Source organism: Botrytis sinoallii (assembly GCF_014898435.1).
Source record: "Botrytis sinoallii strain Bc 23 chromosome Unknown BSIN_012, whole genome shotgun sequence".
Classification (NCBI taxonomy): Eukaryota; Fungi; Ascomycota; class Leotiomycetes; order Helotiales; family Sclerotiniaceae; genus Botrytis; species Botrytis sinoallii.
In genome coordinates this window covers 1,880,152-1,898,942 of record NW_024066039.1, presented here as the reverse complement: position 1 = coordinate 1,898,942, position 18,791 = coordinate 1,880,152, and the positions used below count along the sequence as shown (strand labels likewise).

The following is an 18,791-nucleotide window of genomic DNA, read 5'->3' as shown; positions in this document are numbered from 1 at the left end:
TTGAACCTTTTGACCAAGGTTCCTCTTGTCCCCCCTCTCCCCCCTTTTTTTTCACATATGTATATATATATATATACATATATATTCTAATATCTAGGGTGGTAATAAACCTTGAGGTTCTCGAGATTTAACAAATTTATCGAGTTCATCAAATTGATCAAATTTTGCTTTTCATTCACAAAATATAGTGTGACATTATACATTTATACATGCAGCATTTATTACTACAAAATGACTAGCTCTCACTCCATCCATTCAATTTAATACCTAGAACGACCCAAGACGATATCGGGGAACTAAACAATTTTTTTTTTATTCCCAGCGGGGCTTTTAATTCATATCCGGTATAGCTTATCCTGGTTAAACATCATTCAATGTTCTTTACCATCCACATCCACATTCACACCTATCCACACCCATCCACACCCATCCACATCTACTCGTCTGGTACCAGATCTACAAATGACATTTGACATTCACATTTATTACACTTCTTATTAACATTTATTCACCACCTGCATCCCAAAGTACTTTGAAATACCATCCGCACCCTCATCCGGCTTTCTATTGTAGTATTTTATTTTATTTGCTTTATATTTTATATCTTCCTTGGATTGCTGTCCTCACTCTAATACTCCCCTTCAATTGATTCCAGATTTGAATGAATTATCATCTAACTAAGCAGTCTCTGCACATTAAAGTTCGGATATCATTATCTGTAATCGGCACTTGTTCAACGGACCTCCCTACTACTTCATAACTCACCAGATGAGATAGTTCACCCACACACTTCCAAACATCAATTTGATCACATCTGAATTAATTGCCGTCGCTACTCAAGATTCTTTTGATAAGACTCGCATATCATCCTATATCATATCTCCTGCCATTTGCTACCATCTTAGCGTGCAGCGAGGCTGAGGTGTCTCGGGAAGTTGCAGGATAGCAAGTAGCATCGGACAAAGAAGCCATTCTCAACATCATCATCGGAATTTCTGGCAATTCAGAGCTCCATTAACTTTCGCATGCGATGAGGTATGTTCCCCCCCCCCTTTCGCATTTCATGTGCGCCGCCTTGACGTTCTGGTTTTAATCAAGCACGACGTGTCTAGAAGCTCGACCCTCATTAATTACACAAAAGATTGAGGTACATTGCAGTACTCAGATATTGCGAAGATGGACGTGATGGATGATCGAGCGCAACAGCACTCCTACATCAATGGCCCCAGTCTAGGCCAAATTCCCGCTCGAACAGTTCCAATCATTCAACAACCCACTCTACAACCCCCCGCTCCATCTGGCGACGCAATGGATGTTACGCCCCCCGGCAGCGCGATGATGGGACCCCCTTCGAGGACAAGTCCCGATAACGAAGCAAACAGCATTCCAGAACATATGATGGTGGAAGATCAACCTAGCTCAGGCAGCTTGGCGACTCCTAGTGCAGCTGCCGCAGCTGCAGCTGGGGGAGGAATTCAGCCAAAAGTAGTGCAAACTGCATTCATTCACAAATTATACAGGTTGGAGCTCAAGAGAAGCTACTACTGGTCTATAAGTACTGATTGTGTACCAGTATGTTGGAAGATGTTAATATTCGACATCTTATCTCCTGGTCCGCTACCCAGGACAGCTTCGTAATGTCACCATCCAGCGATTTCTCAAAAGTCCTTTCGTAAGTAAACGCACTTTGGGCTGTATCATTTGCTCATGGGTTGTAGACAATACTTCAAACATACCAACATTTCCTCTTTTGTACGCCAGCTGAATATGTACGGATTTCACAAAGGTTAGTTATCCATATCAGCCATCGGTTATTTTCGCTAATAGAAATTCAGTCAGTGATGTCTTCCATCAAAATGCGCCGGAAACGCCGCTATGGGAATTTAAACATGGACAAAACAGCTTCAAGCGCGGAGATGTCGTCGGTTTGAGGGAGATTAGACGACGGGCTTCGCGACAATCTCTCGTTCATCGAGACTCATACTCTGCCCCTAAACCACCGCTTTCGCAACCCGGAACTCCAGGCGAACCAATTCAACCAATTCAGGAATCAACGGAGTCTAGACTGATACAATTGGAACATGGTCTTTTTGAGATGCATGCTAAACAGTCGAGAGAAGCCGATAATCAACAATTTTTCCACGTCAGACATCAGGGTATGATGGATATTCTGACTCGTGTCCTACATGTAACTACCAACGGCACTGAAACAAGAAGGAGCCATGACTAATTTTGCGTAGATGAATTATGAGTTGTCTAGGATGATAGCCTCTTTATCTGGTCCAGATTCAGGTTTACATCGCGACGGTATGTATTCCGTGACTACCAAGCCACTTCCTTGATTGTTGACGCATTGTAGTTGCTGCCATGCAAGACGAGATCCAGCGACACATGGGAACCATCAGAGGCATGGAAGAAGTGAGCGAACCCCCAGCCTCAAGTAGTCGACCATATTTCTCGAATCTGCAATTGGACAATCCCCCATCACCTCGCCAAGTACCCCAAGACGACCCTCGTCGCTCGTCATTTCTTGGAGTTCCACCTCGCCAAAATTTCCATCGACCTCCTATTCCATCGCATTTGTCTCTCTCTGCCCGCAGAGGGTACGGCTCGATTGGAGGTACAGGTACGGGACAATCCTCACCAAGTTCACTGAGAGCCCAAGCGCCACCACCCGCACCCCCACCCCACCCACTCGCTAACGCATCATCACCACCGTCTAATTTGTCACGCCGCCACACTTCTGCTGATATTCGTAACGTAGTCGGATGGCAACCTGCTTCATCCCCTTTCGCGTCAGGCCAATCGTCGTCACACTATCCGTCATCTCCCAAGAGAACAGCAACGCACATGGCCAACGAGGACCAAAGAATTCGCGATAGTTTTAGCATGTACTCACTCGCCGGAGCAACACATGGCCACAGCTTATCTCGCCCAACAACTCCTCCATACACCAACGGAAATGCAGCAGAGCATCTAAATAGCTGGTCCTGGAGCGGATCCAAGGATAGAGAAAGACCAGGTCTCTTCAGAGATAATTCAGGGCCCCCTACTCGGCGAGGAAGTATGGCACATATTTTGAATCCAGCCGAAACTGCGGAACGCGCGGAAGAACACGAGGAAGAAATGCTCAGGGAAGAAGATCGCAAAAGAAAGCGTCTTCAATAATTTCGAATACTAATACACTTATTTTGTAAAACTGAACCATATGGGACAAGCGAGGCTATGCCCCTTGAGTTATGTTCTGGCATTTATCACCTATGTTGGAAAGATCGGATGGATGTCAAGTTCTTGACCTTTAAACTTTTTGTGCAGAAACAGAAATGGCATTAAGAAACAGTGTATAGGAGCACGAATAGGAGGAATTTGGAGACTTGGATCAACTCAAGCTTTTGTTTAATGGCTACGGCAAGCGTCTATGGAGGATAGTAGTTTGCATTAAAGAATGGACGTTTGGTGTATGCAAGACAAGAAAGAGAGAAGAGACAGATAGTGACGTGGAAAGTAATATGGAAAGTTGAAGATATCACGATGGTTGGGGCCGGTTATGGTTAGCATACATTGGACATGGAGACTAGGTGCAGCATTTCATGCACAACCATGGAAATAAAAGTGTGTAACAGCATTGATTGAAAATTCTTACAAACTTATAATTGTCATATTCGTAAAGAAGTGTGTCATTCGATGCATATGTTTGATTTGAGTTAGTTGCAGCCACTACTAAAATATCTGAAGGTATGGATTTGCATTTTTCGTCAAAGGTTCGATTTGTTATTGTCACAAATGGGAAGTAGTTACTCCGTACAAGGCTCTAGTAATAGAAGTCATGGGTGCCCTTCTAAAGCAGGGTTTTATACAGAATTATGTACTGTTATCAAGTCCGGGCTGACATCTCAAGATTGCGCCAGCGTAGAAACCCTTACTTTTATTTATTTATTTATCGAATGCCCATTTTCATTTCTCGCTACATCTTCGAGATGAGGAAATGAGGAAATGAGGGAATGAGAAAATGAGTGATGTACAGATTGTGAATGAAACATGTATGGATGTGGAATAAGAGAACTCCGTGTTCCTTTGAGACCTCAATCCTCCTCCAAGTAAGTAAGTAAGTAATTAGGTAGTAACTCCCGAAACTCCTGCGACTCCGTGCGATATGTCGCATATAATATATACATAATGCGGACCAAGATTCAATAGATAAAGTAGCAGAAGTCCATATTTCATTCTTTCGCGAAGACTCCGATGCGCTCCGCAATTCCCGAAACTCCGTATTTTCCAGAACTCCATGTTATTTTCCGGAGAATCTATTACTCTTCGCTGCACGCATCGATCTTCTGAGTAATTTCAGAAAGGCTTTCATGATCCCGAGAGCCAAGTCGTGCTCGCTTTGAACGATGGGATGTTATGATTATCATCGAGCGAGAGCCGCACGATCTTCTGTGCAAAGGTTGCCCAGATACTTTTGGGTTCGTTGAATGTATCCTGTACGAATTTTACACAACCCATATTGGGAACATCGGTTGGAATCGTGTGTTCGTGTAAAACTTGCGCTCCGTGTAGAGAGAAGATCTTAATTCTTGCTTCGATGGCTGTTGTCGAAACGTCATCTGCGGCTGCGATAATGCCAAGCTCAAGGTCTACGTCTAGTCCAATGCTCAGCCGGCCGTTGTTTCGGTAATCGGGGTAATTTAGATAAGCTGTTGTAGGGGCTGTAGTGTTCTTAGTGTGTTTTAATGTGTGTGAGAGGTGAGTATTTGGCTTGGTAAATCGTCTATCGTACTGGCAAAGATCGGATGCACACCCTGCGACAAGGACGCGATGTTCGTCGAGAGACTTGATTTCCGCGATGCCGCTTGTGTGTTGAATCTTTGCTATGGACCCAGATTGGGATGTCCGGAGATCTAAGAGACTAAGAATACCTCTTCGTTCACCCGTTAGGAGGATATCCTTGTGATTTGACTGATACTGCACTGCGAATACATCGCTGTAATACTGGTCCTTTGTGTTGAGGGTTCGAATCCAGGACATATCCATATTTTGATTGATCCGAAGGATGCCTTTGCTCGTACCAATGACAAATGCATCCGGTGAGCTTGTAGGCGCCGAGGCTGATGAGAGGACATCGACTAGACCTCGCTTAGTCCCAGGACTGAGGTGAATGTCGGATTTCATAGGATGAGCTGAGGTCACGTTAACCGTGTCCACACACAATCTACATATGAAGAATAGAGGGTGGATGAGCAGAACAGAGTAATGAATAGATTGACCTTTTGATCTGTACACACGCAAACAAGTTCTGGAATGACTTACGTCGGAGTTCAGGCGGGGGAAAGGGACTAATCACGACTGCTCTAGATGCGGGTACACCTGACCATGTCGTTACAACGTGCCCAATTGACTCATTAGCACTGATAGAAGTAGATTGGCCTGGTGGAAACCCCAGATTGTAGGACCTCTGAAATCTGAAATGAGATCCGAACACATTAGGCACTCTTGGTTTGTCTTTTGCTTTCTTTCCATAGTCGTACGATAGGTGTAGGATTGTATTATTGGCAGCTTAGGAATTGTCAGTTGAGAAGTAGGTTGTGAATGAAATTACAATGGCTCTACACGATGAACGTGACGCTGCGTGCCAAAATAATAGTTTTATTATCAAATTTGTCTTGGGACATAGAAGGAAGCATTCAAGCCTGGACGACCATTTGGTTGCCGGATCCGAATTGAAACACTGAAGATTTAAACTTACCATAAGACATAAGAACTTTGGGATCAGACACATTAGTACAACCACTCACGTCGAAAAGGTAGGCGCCGCTTGCTCGGTTGTCCTGTGGGTAATAATCAACCGCAAACGCTGTGGAGAGACTTTGAGCATAATAGGAGGCAGCAGCAGTGTTCAAGCAAGGCTGTCCGAATTCTCTAGATAAAAAGCCACCAGCCATAGGGGACTCAAGAATCTTTGCTCTTTTGATACGGCCAACATTCCGCTGAACCCTTAACGATTCGGCTTTGTTGTTCTCGTCGTCAAGCTTGCGTCTCTTCACATCGTGAGATGAGTATGCAGAACCTGATGGTGCATTTGCCTGTATCTTGAAATACTTTTTCTTTTCGCTATCTAAAAGTAACTTTAGTAATTTGCGCGTCAATCGATATTGTGATAATTAGATGAGGTTGAGGTACCGTAATAGTATCCAGGAAGCTCTGGTACTTGAGAAGTATTGGACTTCATATCAATAACGTCACCGTATGTATTATGTAGATATCTAGGTAACTTTTGGGTGCTTGTCTGAGAAGTAGATGAGAAGTAGACAGGATTTTACATTTGGGATTGTGGAATTTTTGAGTATGTGACGTGGAGTAACGGTAAAAAGGTACCCAGGTATTTAAACCAATTTGGCACGCCCTACGGAGTATCGACGGTAGTAACAACGACGAATAAAAAGTTCTTATATGTCACGTGATACCACCACTATACTCATGGGACTTTGAAAGTGTGAATGTTTTGTGAGACATTGCATGAGGCTTTCTTGGAGCTTTGATGGACCGTGATTGATACTGAATCTTCATTGGAATAGCAAAAAGTATTCGGATTGACGTCTCCTTGGGGGATAAACATACTCTGTTCAAAGTATATATTCGATTTCGGTGTTCCATTCATCGGCCCTTCCTTTCTTGTTCCACATTTAAGCTACAAGCTCAAACCTAATGTAGCCCCTCCAAAACTTCTCTTTACCTTCCACAAACTAACAACTCGACTCTTGAACTCAAAACATTCGCGAGCCATATACCGTCAACCGCTCATAACAGCCCTGACAAAGCAACATCTTCAAAATGGTTTACACCTTGACCGTTCATCTCTATGCCAACGAGCACCCAGAATCCATACCCCGCATCAAGGCCAAGCTCATTGAAGCATCCCGAGTCTACAAGCAGGACAAGGAAACTGTTGACTGGATTGTCATGCAAGATGTCCACGACCCTAGAGCATTTACCATTGTAGAGAGATTCGAACAAGAAAGTGTATGTGCAGTTTAGTTCCATATGTCATATCTCTATCAACATGATACTAATTTATCATTGCAGAGTCAAAAGTACCACCTCGAGAACCCATACTGGAAGACTTTCGACCCATACGTCGTTCCACTCCTTGGAAAACCAATGGATCTCCGAAGACACGAGGAGTTGGATATCAGCAAGGAAGTTGAGGTTCCAGCTTAAAGGATCTACCTAGCATCCAAATCATCAACAATATACGGTCACAAGGAAAGCTAGATACATCTCTTATCTTTGTACTCTAGAACTACTCTTCAGATATTAGAGCTTTCTACTATGAGATGTCAATGCAATAGGACTATTATGGTGAGATTCTGTGATTGATATCTCTGGCCCACAGGTTTTGATTGGTGACGTAATACTGTGAAATCTAAAAGAGTGTCAATGTTCTAGTTCTTGGTGCTATGCAAATACCTTTGACTTCTATCCCCAAGCTGAACTATCTTTAGCCTGATGGTTATAGGTAGCTCTGAAAAAAAAGGTCAGCTATGATTGTGTCGCTCTGTTTGTCTGTGTTGGCAAATTTGTATTTCTCAGAGAGACCGTAAAGCCAAGCCAAGAAGCATCATCGTGCGAAGTCTTGATTTTGCGTCAACACTTAGTTGTATCTAGCATGCCATCGCAACATCACCAAAGACGGACTTTTATAACAATGCCAAGCTGGCTAGAAGGCATATATAACCTGGTAGATGATACAATAGTTGGTAGTGAGATTGGTGAACTGTCAGCCTTGCATTTATAAGAGCAAGCCTGCATTTTGTTAAGATCAGGTGATCCCCGCATTCGGTGATTCCTTTCCCTTTCTAGATGTAGGTATTTGTCGATAACGATAAGGTATTGGCTAACATCAGTGTTATGATTCTCAGCCCTATTGTTCCATGTACATCTGCAAACACCCTTGAATTCGAATTCAACTCTTGAATTCCGCGAATCTCTTTTGCTTCTGCCGCATATTATGGGACCTCGGTATCTCCCTGCAGACCGCGTCTTGATTCTTGCTCCATGGCACCGGCTCCCATGACGCGACAACCGTAAGTCAATATTTCCTTTCAATTTCGCACACGCGACTTATAGAATATTAGTCCCTTGGTGATCGATTTGACAGGAGACGACGAGGAAATCTCTAATGCGCCTTATCTGCTGCGTTCAAATCATGGCATGATAATTCCTGGGACATTTTCAGCGCCTTCAACTGTAAATTCGCGACCATATGTAAACTCTCAATCAGACAATCGCTTTGCGCCAATCCTACCAAAGAATCCAGAGTATAAAGGAGCTTCAATGCCTACCTCTAATGGATTCACTTATGCGCCGATACTACCAGGCGCTACCGTCGCAACTAGAACTACTCAGCCCAGAGATATAGCACTATCCTCCGATATATCTGCGATAAAAAGACGAGATCGAGAAGGGAACAAAGGCATTAACACACGGTCTAACCAAGAGCCACACCCTGAAATAGAACATGCCCCGAAGAGAAGGCGGATTTCGAGGGCCCCGGGGGAGATTAGCTCAAATCAGGTTCTGCAACCCACAATCGAAGATGTAGCCCCCGGGCGGTGGACAAAGAGCGGAATGGCTGGTCAGGACTACGCTCAACATCTCAACGGACAAAGTCAACAAAATGTTTCTTATAAAGAGCTGCACCCTACGATTGAAAATGCCTCCAAAGTTAGGCGGTCGACGAGAGGGATGACGGAGCAGGACTCCGCTCAGCACTATAACAGACACACTCGGGATATCGAAGAATCTACACCCCGACGAGCTTCAATGCCAGCTATACTACCTCCTAAACGAGCCACCTCAAGCATCAGCGAGTCTTTGAAATCCTCCGTCTCTCAATCTACTTCTGTATCCTCACAGGCCAACGATAGGTTCTCAGAGACGATCCATGACCAGGTGTTTCTTCATATCAATGCTGCGATGGTACGCCACAAGCAAACGATAGACCCAAAGAAACTCCATGAGATTGGCACTTCAGTTGCTGGCGTACTTGTGGACAGTCCTATGTTCGGAAATCTCAATAAATATGGTTTGTCGCACGAGGATGAGATCGCGATATCAGAGAAAGTCAAGCATTACGTAGACGAGTTTGTTGCATATAGTCTGGGCCCAGCAACATCCTTCAGCAAGGATGTTGATGCTTCTGGCACATATGAGGACGAACGAACAGTCAATAAAACAAGTAGTGTTTCTCTTCCGAAAAGAGGTACGCGATCTCGAACTCAAAATATTCAAACAGAGTTAGATTCTTCTTCAAAGGACATTCGGTTTCTGCAAAATGGCTCTCTGCCCAAGACAGAGAGTGTGAGATTTGTTTCCTTCAAGCAAGCTAACAACAACACTGTGCACGTTGAAACAACCCTTGATCTAGCTGATATAACATCTTCTCATGATACAGTTTCCTTTGGGCAAACTATTGATGGAAAACCTCGGCCATATATCGATGCTAGGGGCCGTGAGAGAATCCACCTCGGCCTCCAACGCGTCTCTGATCAAGAAAGAGAGGTGCTTCTCGGGCGTATCTACCACATCGACTTTTGCGAGAAAGAACTATCGATTGTACGCAAAGTTTTGAAATCGCAAACACAACTAAGAGGGAAGCCAGGCATGGCACTACTCATGCAAAAGCAGACGCTTGAAATACCTGAACTGGTCTCGTTGTTGATACCGCAGCCCTGTGAAGATCCTAGTCAGAGCCTTATTCAGAGTCGTGGACCAGAATCACTGGCTGCTTTTCTCAGAGATGCCGCTAATGGCGAAGTATCAATGAATTCAAGAACCCTTATGGTAGGTCCTAAAAGGTCTCCTAGACAGTTCTCAGCGCTTTTACGTCAACGTGAAGTACACGGCATGGCCCCCATTCGATCCCGCGGTGGTCATAAATCATACGTACGAGAGATTAATTCTGCCCTCGAGGACTCATTGCAAAGAAAGGTTGAGTGGACAGATTGTTGCGGTGACATTTGGGCCATCAGTTGGACAAGTAGTGATGCTTTTGTATGTGGTGCTACTGCACACTCTGATAGCCACAATATGCAATACAACAAACCAGGTAATCTCGTAGTTGGTTCTGTTTCCAAAGAGACCCTGGATGCAATGCCAGATCATCGTATTGCACGGCCAATTGTGAATGTGAAAGATAATGCTGAGAATGCTCTTGACTCTATGAGGCAGACTCAGGATCCTTGGCTTTACACCTCTATTTCGGCAATATCCCATAGCCACAATAGTGGCCTCACTTTCACCGCAAGCTTTGATGGAACTGTGAAGGTCTGGAGGGTGTCACCATCTGATACTGGATCGTCAATGGATATATTGGGGACCTGGCCGCACGAGGGAAAAGTCAATTTCGTCACAACCTCGGAGCACCATGATCTTGTGGCTACAGCATCTGATGTTTACAACAACGCTGTCCGTATTTACCGCCTCGACAATGACAACATAAGTGAATCGACATTCCACACTTACAATGGCGAGAAAGCCGCCGAGCAAGCCCGTGAGTTGCACGATAACAATTTATGGGCATACTACCCTGCTACCGTCCAATGGGGTAAAGCAGATAGTGTTTCGAATCTCTTACTCGTTGGCTACTCACCCCGTTCATTCAGCAATGATGAGGTTGACATCCCAGAAGACAAGAGAAATAGCGGAGAGTTATGCTTATGGAATGCATCTGATGGTTCCAAGGTTCCTATTGCTTCTGCTCGTGCCCAGAATGTGTTTGAAGTTGTCTGGCACCCTACCAAACCAACCTTCATCGCCGCCACCTCTTCTTACGGTCTTTTCAAAAGCGAGGCAAAAACACAAGTTAGATTATTTGCAGCACGAACCGACAATGATAATTATACCGCTTTCTATCCAATTAGAGTTCTTGATTGCCCAGCCATGGATATCAACGAATTAACAGTCATGTAAGTAGGCGTTTTCAATCTTTGATATAGCGACTAATATAATCACAGGCCAAACAGCTTTCATCAATGCTACGTAACGGCTAGCTGTACAGATGGCAATACTTATGTTTGGGACACTGGAGCCATTGGCGACGATGCAATTCATGTTCTTCCACATGGAGGTGAGGATCGACAATTCCTTTTATAATTAAGCATGCTAATGAACCCAAGAATCACTTGATAACCCCTACCATGATATTCCTCGTGAACTTGCAGACACCGGTGTTAAATTTGCTGCTTGGGGAGAAACTTCTGACCGATTTTATTCTGGTGCTTCTGATGGCAGAGTTAAAGCCTGGAACATAAAGAGACCGCCCGGAAAAGCATTTGTTCGTGAAGTACTTGCAGCTTCTGGTGGGATCGGCGCCGGTGCATTTTCTTCGGACTTTTCCAAGCTTATTATTGGTGATGCAACAGGAAAAGTTCATTTATTGACACGAAGCGAAGATGATCCTGAACTGCAGAATTCGGACTTCGAAGAGCCTGATGATTCATCGAGGGTGCAGCCTGGCAAAAATAATCATTTCTTTTCGCATCTCAGAGGTCCCAGGCTAATCAAGCACCATCCGGAGCCTGATCCTCCGGACAACCACATCACACAAGAATTTCCCGACACAGGGGTTGGGATTTCAAACCATTTTGTTCAGAATAAATTTATAACCATAAATCCAGATCCTGCTATTGGTGCAGTTCAAGGTCCAAACTATCACGAGACTGGTCTTTATCGTCTCGATGCACACGAAGATCAAGATGGCACCAAAGCCTTACTACCATACTACCAAGCTCGACAGCAGCATGATCTACATATAAACATGGCACCTCAACCCCTTTCAATACTACCGAGCCTCACGCGAAGCTCAGATCTCGTTACTCATATGCAAAATCTATCTCTAAGTCTCGAGTTCGACATGCTGGAACCAATGACTCGCAGGCAATTATTGGAGGATAGGGCACAGCTCGAAGCGGATGATGATTTCGAGTATGAGGTTGGCCCAAAGATAGAAATATTTGGAAGCAGGCGGTCTAAAAAACCTTGATCAGGTGGGCTGCAAATAGCAAACTAAAAGCAGGTGGTGGTGGCATTTCCGAATCTGTAAGCAATATCGGGATTGTAGTTGCTGTCGGGGTGGAGATATATGTAATACAGAAAGGAACTATATGGTGAGAAGGCTTCATAGGTATATGCTATAAAATACAGTGAAATATTGGCATCTAGATTACGGGGATTTGATGATGATAATGACGGAGATTACTTGCATCGAATTCAGCATAGCGAGCATCTTACAAAATGCAATGTTTTTACCTCACATCTATTAGTATGGTACTAAATATGTACTCGTCAATTTTCTGCTTCTTTGCGACTATTACCATTAAAATTCGCAGCACTTGAAAAGCCCTGCGAATGTAATTTTGTGGAACTTGCCAATTTTCTCGTCGCACCTAGATATCAAGTCTAGGACTTTTGTCACGTCTGACACCCCCAAGTAGATCTCCACAATTCGTAAGATAGTCATCGAAACGTCGCACAAAAATGGACAAGTGTCAATGTCAAGTTTACATCGATACCTTTCGCTGGGTTCCAGATTTTTCTAGAAAGCGATTCGTTCTCACTTGTGTTTTTCGTGTTGAAATAGCTTGGCGATCAATTGATCGTATGGTTGCCCATGATCATGTCTGGGTTAGGTATCTATGCATGATTTTTCTCATACTGTATGTGTACGTGGAACTAGCATGTGTATATTGAGTTTTACAGAGGACGTTCATTTGCAAGACTGCGTATGCAATCCAAATAATACTTGCGTGATATTCTGGATTTGCAAATATGGAAAGATCAGACGACCAGATGAATAGTTAGTTTTGCGCTGCAGACATTTATCTCGATAAGAAACGTAGGAGCGTGCATGTGTATAAGTGGGAAGTGTTCTCTGAGTCGCAAAAGTATCACTGGAGGCAAAGTTTGATGCGAAAAAGAGGTATTTTCTGCAATATATACCTATCAACTGCTAGTTACCTGGCAAGGAAACGCAACCAACTGATTTGAGTTTAACGCACTGTACTGAGAAAACTTTTGCGTCAGACTTTCATCAGCGATTTTTCCTGTGGGAAAATGTAAAAGAAGCGCTTGCTTAATGAGATAGACTTATCAGAAGCGCGATTTTGATAGATAATGCGCAACTCGCACGAGTGTTAACAAATGCCTAGTCGAGGTTTCGTTTGTGAGTGAGCAGATATCTCGGCAAATTGCAATTCAGATGTGTTGAAAAAGTGTAGCGTGGAGCGTGACCAATTTGGGCTGACAGGTTATATTCTCCACGATTCAATGATTCGATGTTTTCTACTTTTGAGGTTGTACTACATTTCATGTATTGTCAGCTTGTTTGGAATTCTCGATAAATTATTGAGTTTTGAATATGGAATATTATATCTATTGAACATGAATAATAAAGTACCGAGCCTAGCAAGGTCTTAGTCTAACGGTGTCGCAGTTTGCTGAAGAACACTATCTAGAATACAAATAGGCTTGGGCGGACCGGTGGTCTAGTAAGGTCATATAGCGGGAGAAAGTGAGGTAGGAATAGTGGATTAGTTGTTCTCAGCCAATGGGAGTTGGTTTTGTTTCATGCTGGTGCAAGTCACATTGTCACTCGCATGTTCTCGGGCTAGCAAGTATTTAACCCCACTAAAGATACATACCTACTCGTTTTCGATTCAAAAACATGTCGTTAACTTAACTGCTTTTCTCCGAAGTTCTCAGTACATATTCTATCGGGCCTCCACAGATTCTTTCGCACTGCTCGATGAAGCAGATTTAAGCGTGACAATCTCAGAGGCATTTTCTATCAGTGTTACATTGCTCTTATTCCTTCTTATGTATGGATGAAGTATCAAGTTCTACAGTTTCATATATGCATGAGTATGCATATTACAACCCTGGCTCAGAATATGATGAACAATAGCGCCACATATCTAGGCATAAGTGAACAAAGATCAGTAGGGCATGATTATAAGTATCTGCCTTCTGCTTCATCCAATTGTGGATTTTGACCAATGCGAATTTCTGTAGTCAATTTGTTGACTGCAAGAAACTAGGCATTTACACATCTAAGGTGCATCATCTACCCACTTTCTTCCATTACGCAGTGTGATGGGTGGTCAGCTAGTTCATGTGCTCACCAGCTTAGTATATCATCAAGGCCGGATTGAAGTACCCCGCTGCATGCGTTACCGCAATAACTTCCTGCTCCGACGCTTTCGATCTTTCTGTTTTCCAAGTTTGCAAATCAGGATCACATGTAGAATGGCAGATTATTGAGTTCAAATATTTGTACGAAACGGTCGAAAAATTAATTGATGATATTTATTTGCGCAGTTAGCAAACCAAGATGAACACTACCGAGGCTTCTGCCTCCGAGAAACGAGGGAACCCAAAGTCATCAACTGATCCCCGATCATCAAATAAAGGATTGATTTCGGCTCCAGATGGAAATACTCCCAAGAAGAAACACATGCAAGGCGAAAGAGCTGCAACAACTACCTCGAAAGAAAAAAGAGCAAATCGCGGAGGGATATCGACCAATGCCAATACCAATGCCTCAACATCAACACTAATGAACTGGTTGCGTAGCGGAAAATCAACGAATATCACGGCATCATACGGAGAAAAAGATGAATTGAGGTCAGAAGCTATATTAGGATCCGAAGATCAACTAGGCTTTGAAGATATATTGGGATCAGCGGAAGACTCGGTCTCCGAAGAGAGAGAAGTAACGAAATGTAACTCAATTTTGGAAGAAGACGAGCCGCCTTCGAAACGCCAGAAACAAAGCGACGCTGCATCAGGTCATGGAAAATCATTATCTAGTCCTGGTAAAACTCTCACCACACCGAAGAAAAGGAAAACTAATCCTCCTAACTCCCCATGGAAAACCACCACACCTAAATCAAAGAAAACGAAGACTCCCGAGCCCCCAAAGATCGTCACGCCCAAAAAACCAGAGAAAGTAAAATCTCCCAAGGGCGTCATAATCAGAACCGAATACGTCGCAAACCCCGCAGCAGTTTTTATCCACCCCATTGAAGTTACCCACGAGGACCTTCCGGACTTTACACTCGACGGAGAAGGCGAATTAGTATTTCAAGGAGAACGAAACAAAGATGACGGTCTGCTGTACTGGTCCCTGAATCACCGAGTAGTCTGCGAAAAATATGACCGTCCCGAAGCGGAATATTTCGAGCCACCCAGAGAGACGTTGAAAAAATGGCGTGCGTATTGTGCGTTTCGCGGCCTGGATATCTGCGGTACTAGAAACGAGATGCAGGAAAGATTGAAGGCTTATTTTGAAGTTGTTGAACGTACTGAACTTACCGAGCAGGATGAAAGAGATGAGATTTGTGAGAACGATGAACCAATTACAGAACCAGAACGCTTAAAGGGAATAATCGAGGAAGAAAGATATCGCCCACATGACCCTTCCTGGCGCATCCAAAACGAAGCCGAAAGAACCAGATTATGGAGTCTCCTCTCCACAGAACAGCAATTCGAAAAAAACGTCTCGCTCTTCATCACTGAGAACATAACTAACTCCAAAAATCACGACGTGTGGGTTTTCAAAACACGCCCCAAGTTTACCGTCGCTGAGTGGTTCAATTTTTTTGAGAAAAATCGGATTCTAGATATTGGATTGGTGTTTACCACTCCGCCTGAGTCTCTACTTATAGAAGATAAATCCCTCGAGATGAAATATCAGCGAGGAAAAATGGTGGCAGTACCGTTCTCCAAAATCTACTGGGGAGGAACATGGGTAGCGACCGGTTTCGAAAAAGGCATGATACTCGCGAGGACCCAGATACTAGTGAAGCAAAAACTCGATGAAATGTGCGAAGAGATCAGGAAAAGTATCCTTGGGAATATATCACAGATTACCGAAATGCGGGAAAAATACCTGGTGAGTCGTATGTATAAGAAAGCAGGCTAAACGCATTAGGCGTATTACATAATCATCTTGATTGATATAATCAACTGGATTGTATATAGCTTTCAATAGAATATGCATTATACTTAATACCAATAAATCTATTGATTTTATATATCTTTTCTGGTGACCTACGCAGGGATTCAAGATACATTCAATATCTTACCTCCATTTTTTTTGTAATTAAGTTTTTTAATTAAAAATATTCAGAAACCCTTTTTATCTCTAAGTTTGTCACACGGTAGTGTTTGTATGATGATCAATATATCGGTATCAAAAGAGCTTTCAAAAGAGTTATAAATACTATACAATCTTATTGATTTAAAGGACCATCATATAGTTACAGAAATTCAGTGTTTGAACAACTCCTTCTGATTCTTCTTTTTATCTTTCAAATACTCCTTTTTTCAGAAATACTCTATATATTTACTTTTATAGTACTTTCTATAAGAACTCAGCATCACTTTATTACCAGAATACAAACTCCTTTCGACTTTTAAGATACCTTTTTAATATTACTCTTAATTCCGGAAATCTATAACACAGGTTTTCAATCTTACTCTGGACGATACCAACACTATCCCCTTCAAGCGAATCCAAACTATTATTCGATTCTTTCGATATTACCCTTATTTTAGTCCCAAAAAACGAAATCTTTATTTCCTATTTGCTTAACAGTTACTAGAGGATATACAAAACCCCTCCGAAGATTTAATTTTATTACTTATCAAACTACAACTTCGATTTTCCATCCTCCAAATTCAAGAAATCCTTTCGATATACTATCTGCCGAATTCTTCTACGATGTCGAATAACTTTATTACCTCAATAGCTCGTGCTGAATGGGCTAAAGTCAAGGTTGATAATATATTATTTTTTTTGGAAGAAAAGAATACCATTAAGTTATAGATTCGAAAAGCCAAACAAGCTATATATTTTACTATTAACAACAACACTTATAAACCGTACACCTTCTTCAATCTCATCCTGTTTAAATTCATTAACAAAACTAGCAAATAATTAAACAAAAACAAAGAGTTTTTTGAGATTATAAATGATATTAACTTAGTAAGTAAGGTTTTGCAAGACAAGTTTATTACTACTTTTATTAACCACTTCTCGAATAAGAAAAATGAAGATTCAATATAAATAGTTCTTAATGCTATGAGTTCTTTAATTTAAGAGAAAAGCGAATCCATTCAAAAATACTATCAATGTACTAAGGATTTATAGTCGGAAATGGGCTGTAAAGATATATCTTCCTCCAAATACAACACCAATATTCTTCAAGTCAATATTCAAGAAACCTTAATTAAAGTATTTGTTATTGGTTTTATTAACCCTGATTTTCGCTTAGGATTTATCAAACTAAATGCTATCTATAGATCCCTAAATAAAAGCTATTCTATAGTATATAATACTCAAAAGAATATGGAAGTGGAAAAGACACTCGCCTAAAACAATATCATCAATCATATTATCAATATTTTAAAAAAACAAAACCTCAAGGATTTATCCAAAAAGAAGATTGAATCTTTTTTAGAACAAGTATTTCAATCCCAATCCTCTAATCAATAGAATCGGAATACCCCTAACAACAACTATAATTTTAATAATAAAGGAAATAACAATTCGAGTTCGAGACTATCAAATCCAATACCCCAATCTGCTTATATTCAAGCTCCTATATCGATAGGTATATAAGCAAAAGAGGCTGGACTAGATCTAAAGAATTCTCAGAATAATATTGTTAATGGAACAGAACAATATGATTATTCAAAAAAGCCTTTATATTTTAAATACGGAATCTATAGTTATACCAAGTCGGACTGCATGAATCAATCTCTTTAATACTGGGAATAAGCCGTTTTAAGAAGTATGGTTTTCCTAAATCATTTTATTATAACTACATCAATAGCTTATATACACTCTTAATCATCTAATACTAATAATCGAGTCAACCTAAACAACTATCAGAAATCTAAGCCTCCCATCAGCCTAAACTCAATTCCTTTTAGATCAAATTCCATTTTCTTTTTAACACAAATCAATAATGATTTAGATTATTTAGATAATAAAACGCCTACACCTGAAATGTATTCCTTTGATGTAGAATTTAATGTAGATGTGGATAACAAGTAAGAAAATCAAATTCAAGCTTTTAATTTATTATTTCACAAAAGAGCTAAATTTAATAATATATCTAATACTATTAGAAATCAATATATTATATCTTGTACAAAGGATATTTATATAAAGAATACTTTTTGCAATAGATATCCCAATATCTTTACTCTTTATTCTTATGAAAAACCCAAGTCAATTCTTAAAAATTCACCTCAATCTCTATCTCATAATTTCACACCTCAACTTTAATCAATTCGAGCTTTTTTAAGTTCTCTTATAGTATATAAATATAAGGAATATATTTCAAAACTTATATTCCATTCAATCTTAATAAAAAGATCCACTAAGCCTCCTAAGCCTTTATCTAATATTATAGCAAAAATAGAAGAAATCCCTATTAATTATAAGAGTTTGTTTTTTACTTTTAAATCAGGAACCTCTAAAATTGATATATTGACTTTTTATTAAATCTTATTTGATATATCTAAAAACCTATAATATTTTATAACTCAAGAAAATACTATTAAAAAAAGAAAAAGGATATGCAATCTATTATTGAAATTACAAATGAATCTACCTTGTATACTATAATATAATCCGAATTTAATAATGATTTAACTAAAATTTATTATATTTATATTATAAATATTATCTTAAATCAAAATCAAATAAAGCAATATTTTCT

General features: G+C 41.2%; 5 protein-coding genes across 5 annotated transcripts; 4 read left to right on the top strand and 1 right to left on the bottom strand.

Annotated features, from left to right (window-relative positions):
• Positions 1 to 1,176: 1,176 nt before the first annotated feature.
• EAF02_007490 (uncharacterized protein) lies at positions 1,177 to 3,168 on the top strand (the record flags this gene model as incomplete). The annotated part of the gene is made up of 6 exons (XM_038903538.1): positions 1,177 to 1,520; positions 1,574 to 1,672; positions 1,719 to 1,786; positions 1,836 to 2,188; positions 2,241 to 2,307; positions 2,360 to 3,168. 6 exons carry the CDS (start codon positions 1,177 to 1,179, stop codon positions 3,166 to 3,168), a joined length of 1,740 nt encoding a protein of 579 aa, XP_038757017.1.
• A 714-nt stretch (positions 3,169 to 3,882) lies between these two features.
• Positions 3,883 to 6,323, bottom strand: EAF02_007489 (uncharacterized protein). Its single transcript, XM_038903537.1, has 4 exons — positions 6,181 to 6,323; positions 5,747 to 6,115; positions 5,311 to 5,556; positions 3,883 to 5,180 (listed from the first exon to the last, which is right to left on the bottom strand). Exons 1-4 carry the CDS (start codon positions 6,227 to 6,229, stop codon positions 4,357 to 4,359), a joined length of 1,488 nt encoding a protein of 495 aa, XP_038757016.1. The 5' UTR covers positions 6,230 to 6,323; the 3' UTR covers positions 3,883 to 4,356.
• Positions 6,324 to 6,831: 508 nt separating this feature from the next.
• Positions 6,832 to 7,218, top strand: EAF02_007488 (uncharacterized protein; the record flags this gene model as incomplete). Its single annotated transcript, XM_038903536.1, has 2 exons — positions 6,832 to 7,020; positions 7,084 to 7,218. The coding sequence occupies 2 exons, from the start codon at positions 6,832 to 6,834 to the stop codon at positions 7,216 to 7,218; spliced, it is 324 nt and encodes a 107-aa protein (XP_038757015.1).
• Positions 7,219 to 7,695: 477 nt separating this feature from the next.
• Positions 7,696 to 12,335, top strand: EAF02_007487 (uncharacterized protein). The gene is made up of 5 exons (XM_038903535.1): positions 7,696 to 7,862; positions 7,920 to 8,084; positions 8,136 to 10,967; positions 11,016 to 11,128; positions 11,178 to 12,335. The coding sequence occupies exons 2-5, from the start codon at positions 8,056 to 8,058 to the stop codon at positions 12,041 to 12,043; spliced, it is 3,840 nt and encodes a 1,279-aa protein (XP_038757014.1). The 5' UTR covers positions 7,696 to 7,862; positions 7,920 to 8,055; the 3' UTR covers positions 12,044 to 12,335.
• A 2,054-nt stretch (positions 12,336 to 14,389) lies between these two features.
• EAF02_007486 (uncharacterized protein) lies at positions 14,390 to 15,982 on the top strand (the record flags this gene model as incomplete). The annotated part of the gene is made up of 1 exon (XM_038903534.1): positions 14,390 to 15,982. The coding sequence occupies one exon, from the start codon at positions 14,390 to 14,392 to the stop codon at positions 15,980 to 15,982; it is 1,593 nt and encodes a 530-aa protein (XP_038757013.1).
• Between the last annotated feature and the right edge of the window lie 2,809 nt (positions 15,983 to 18,791).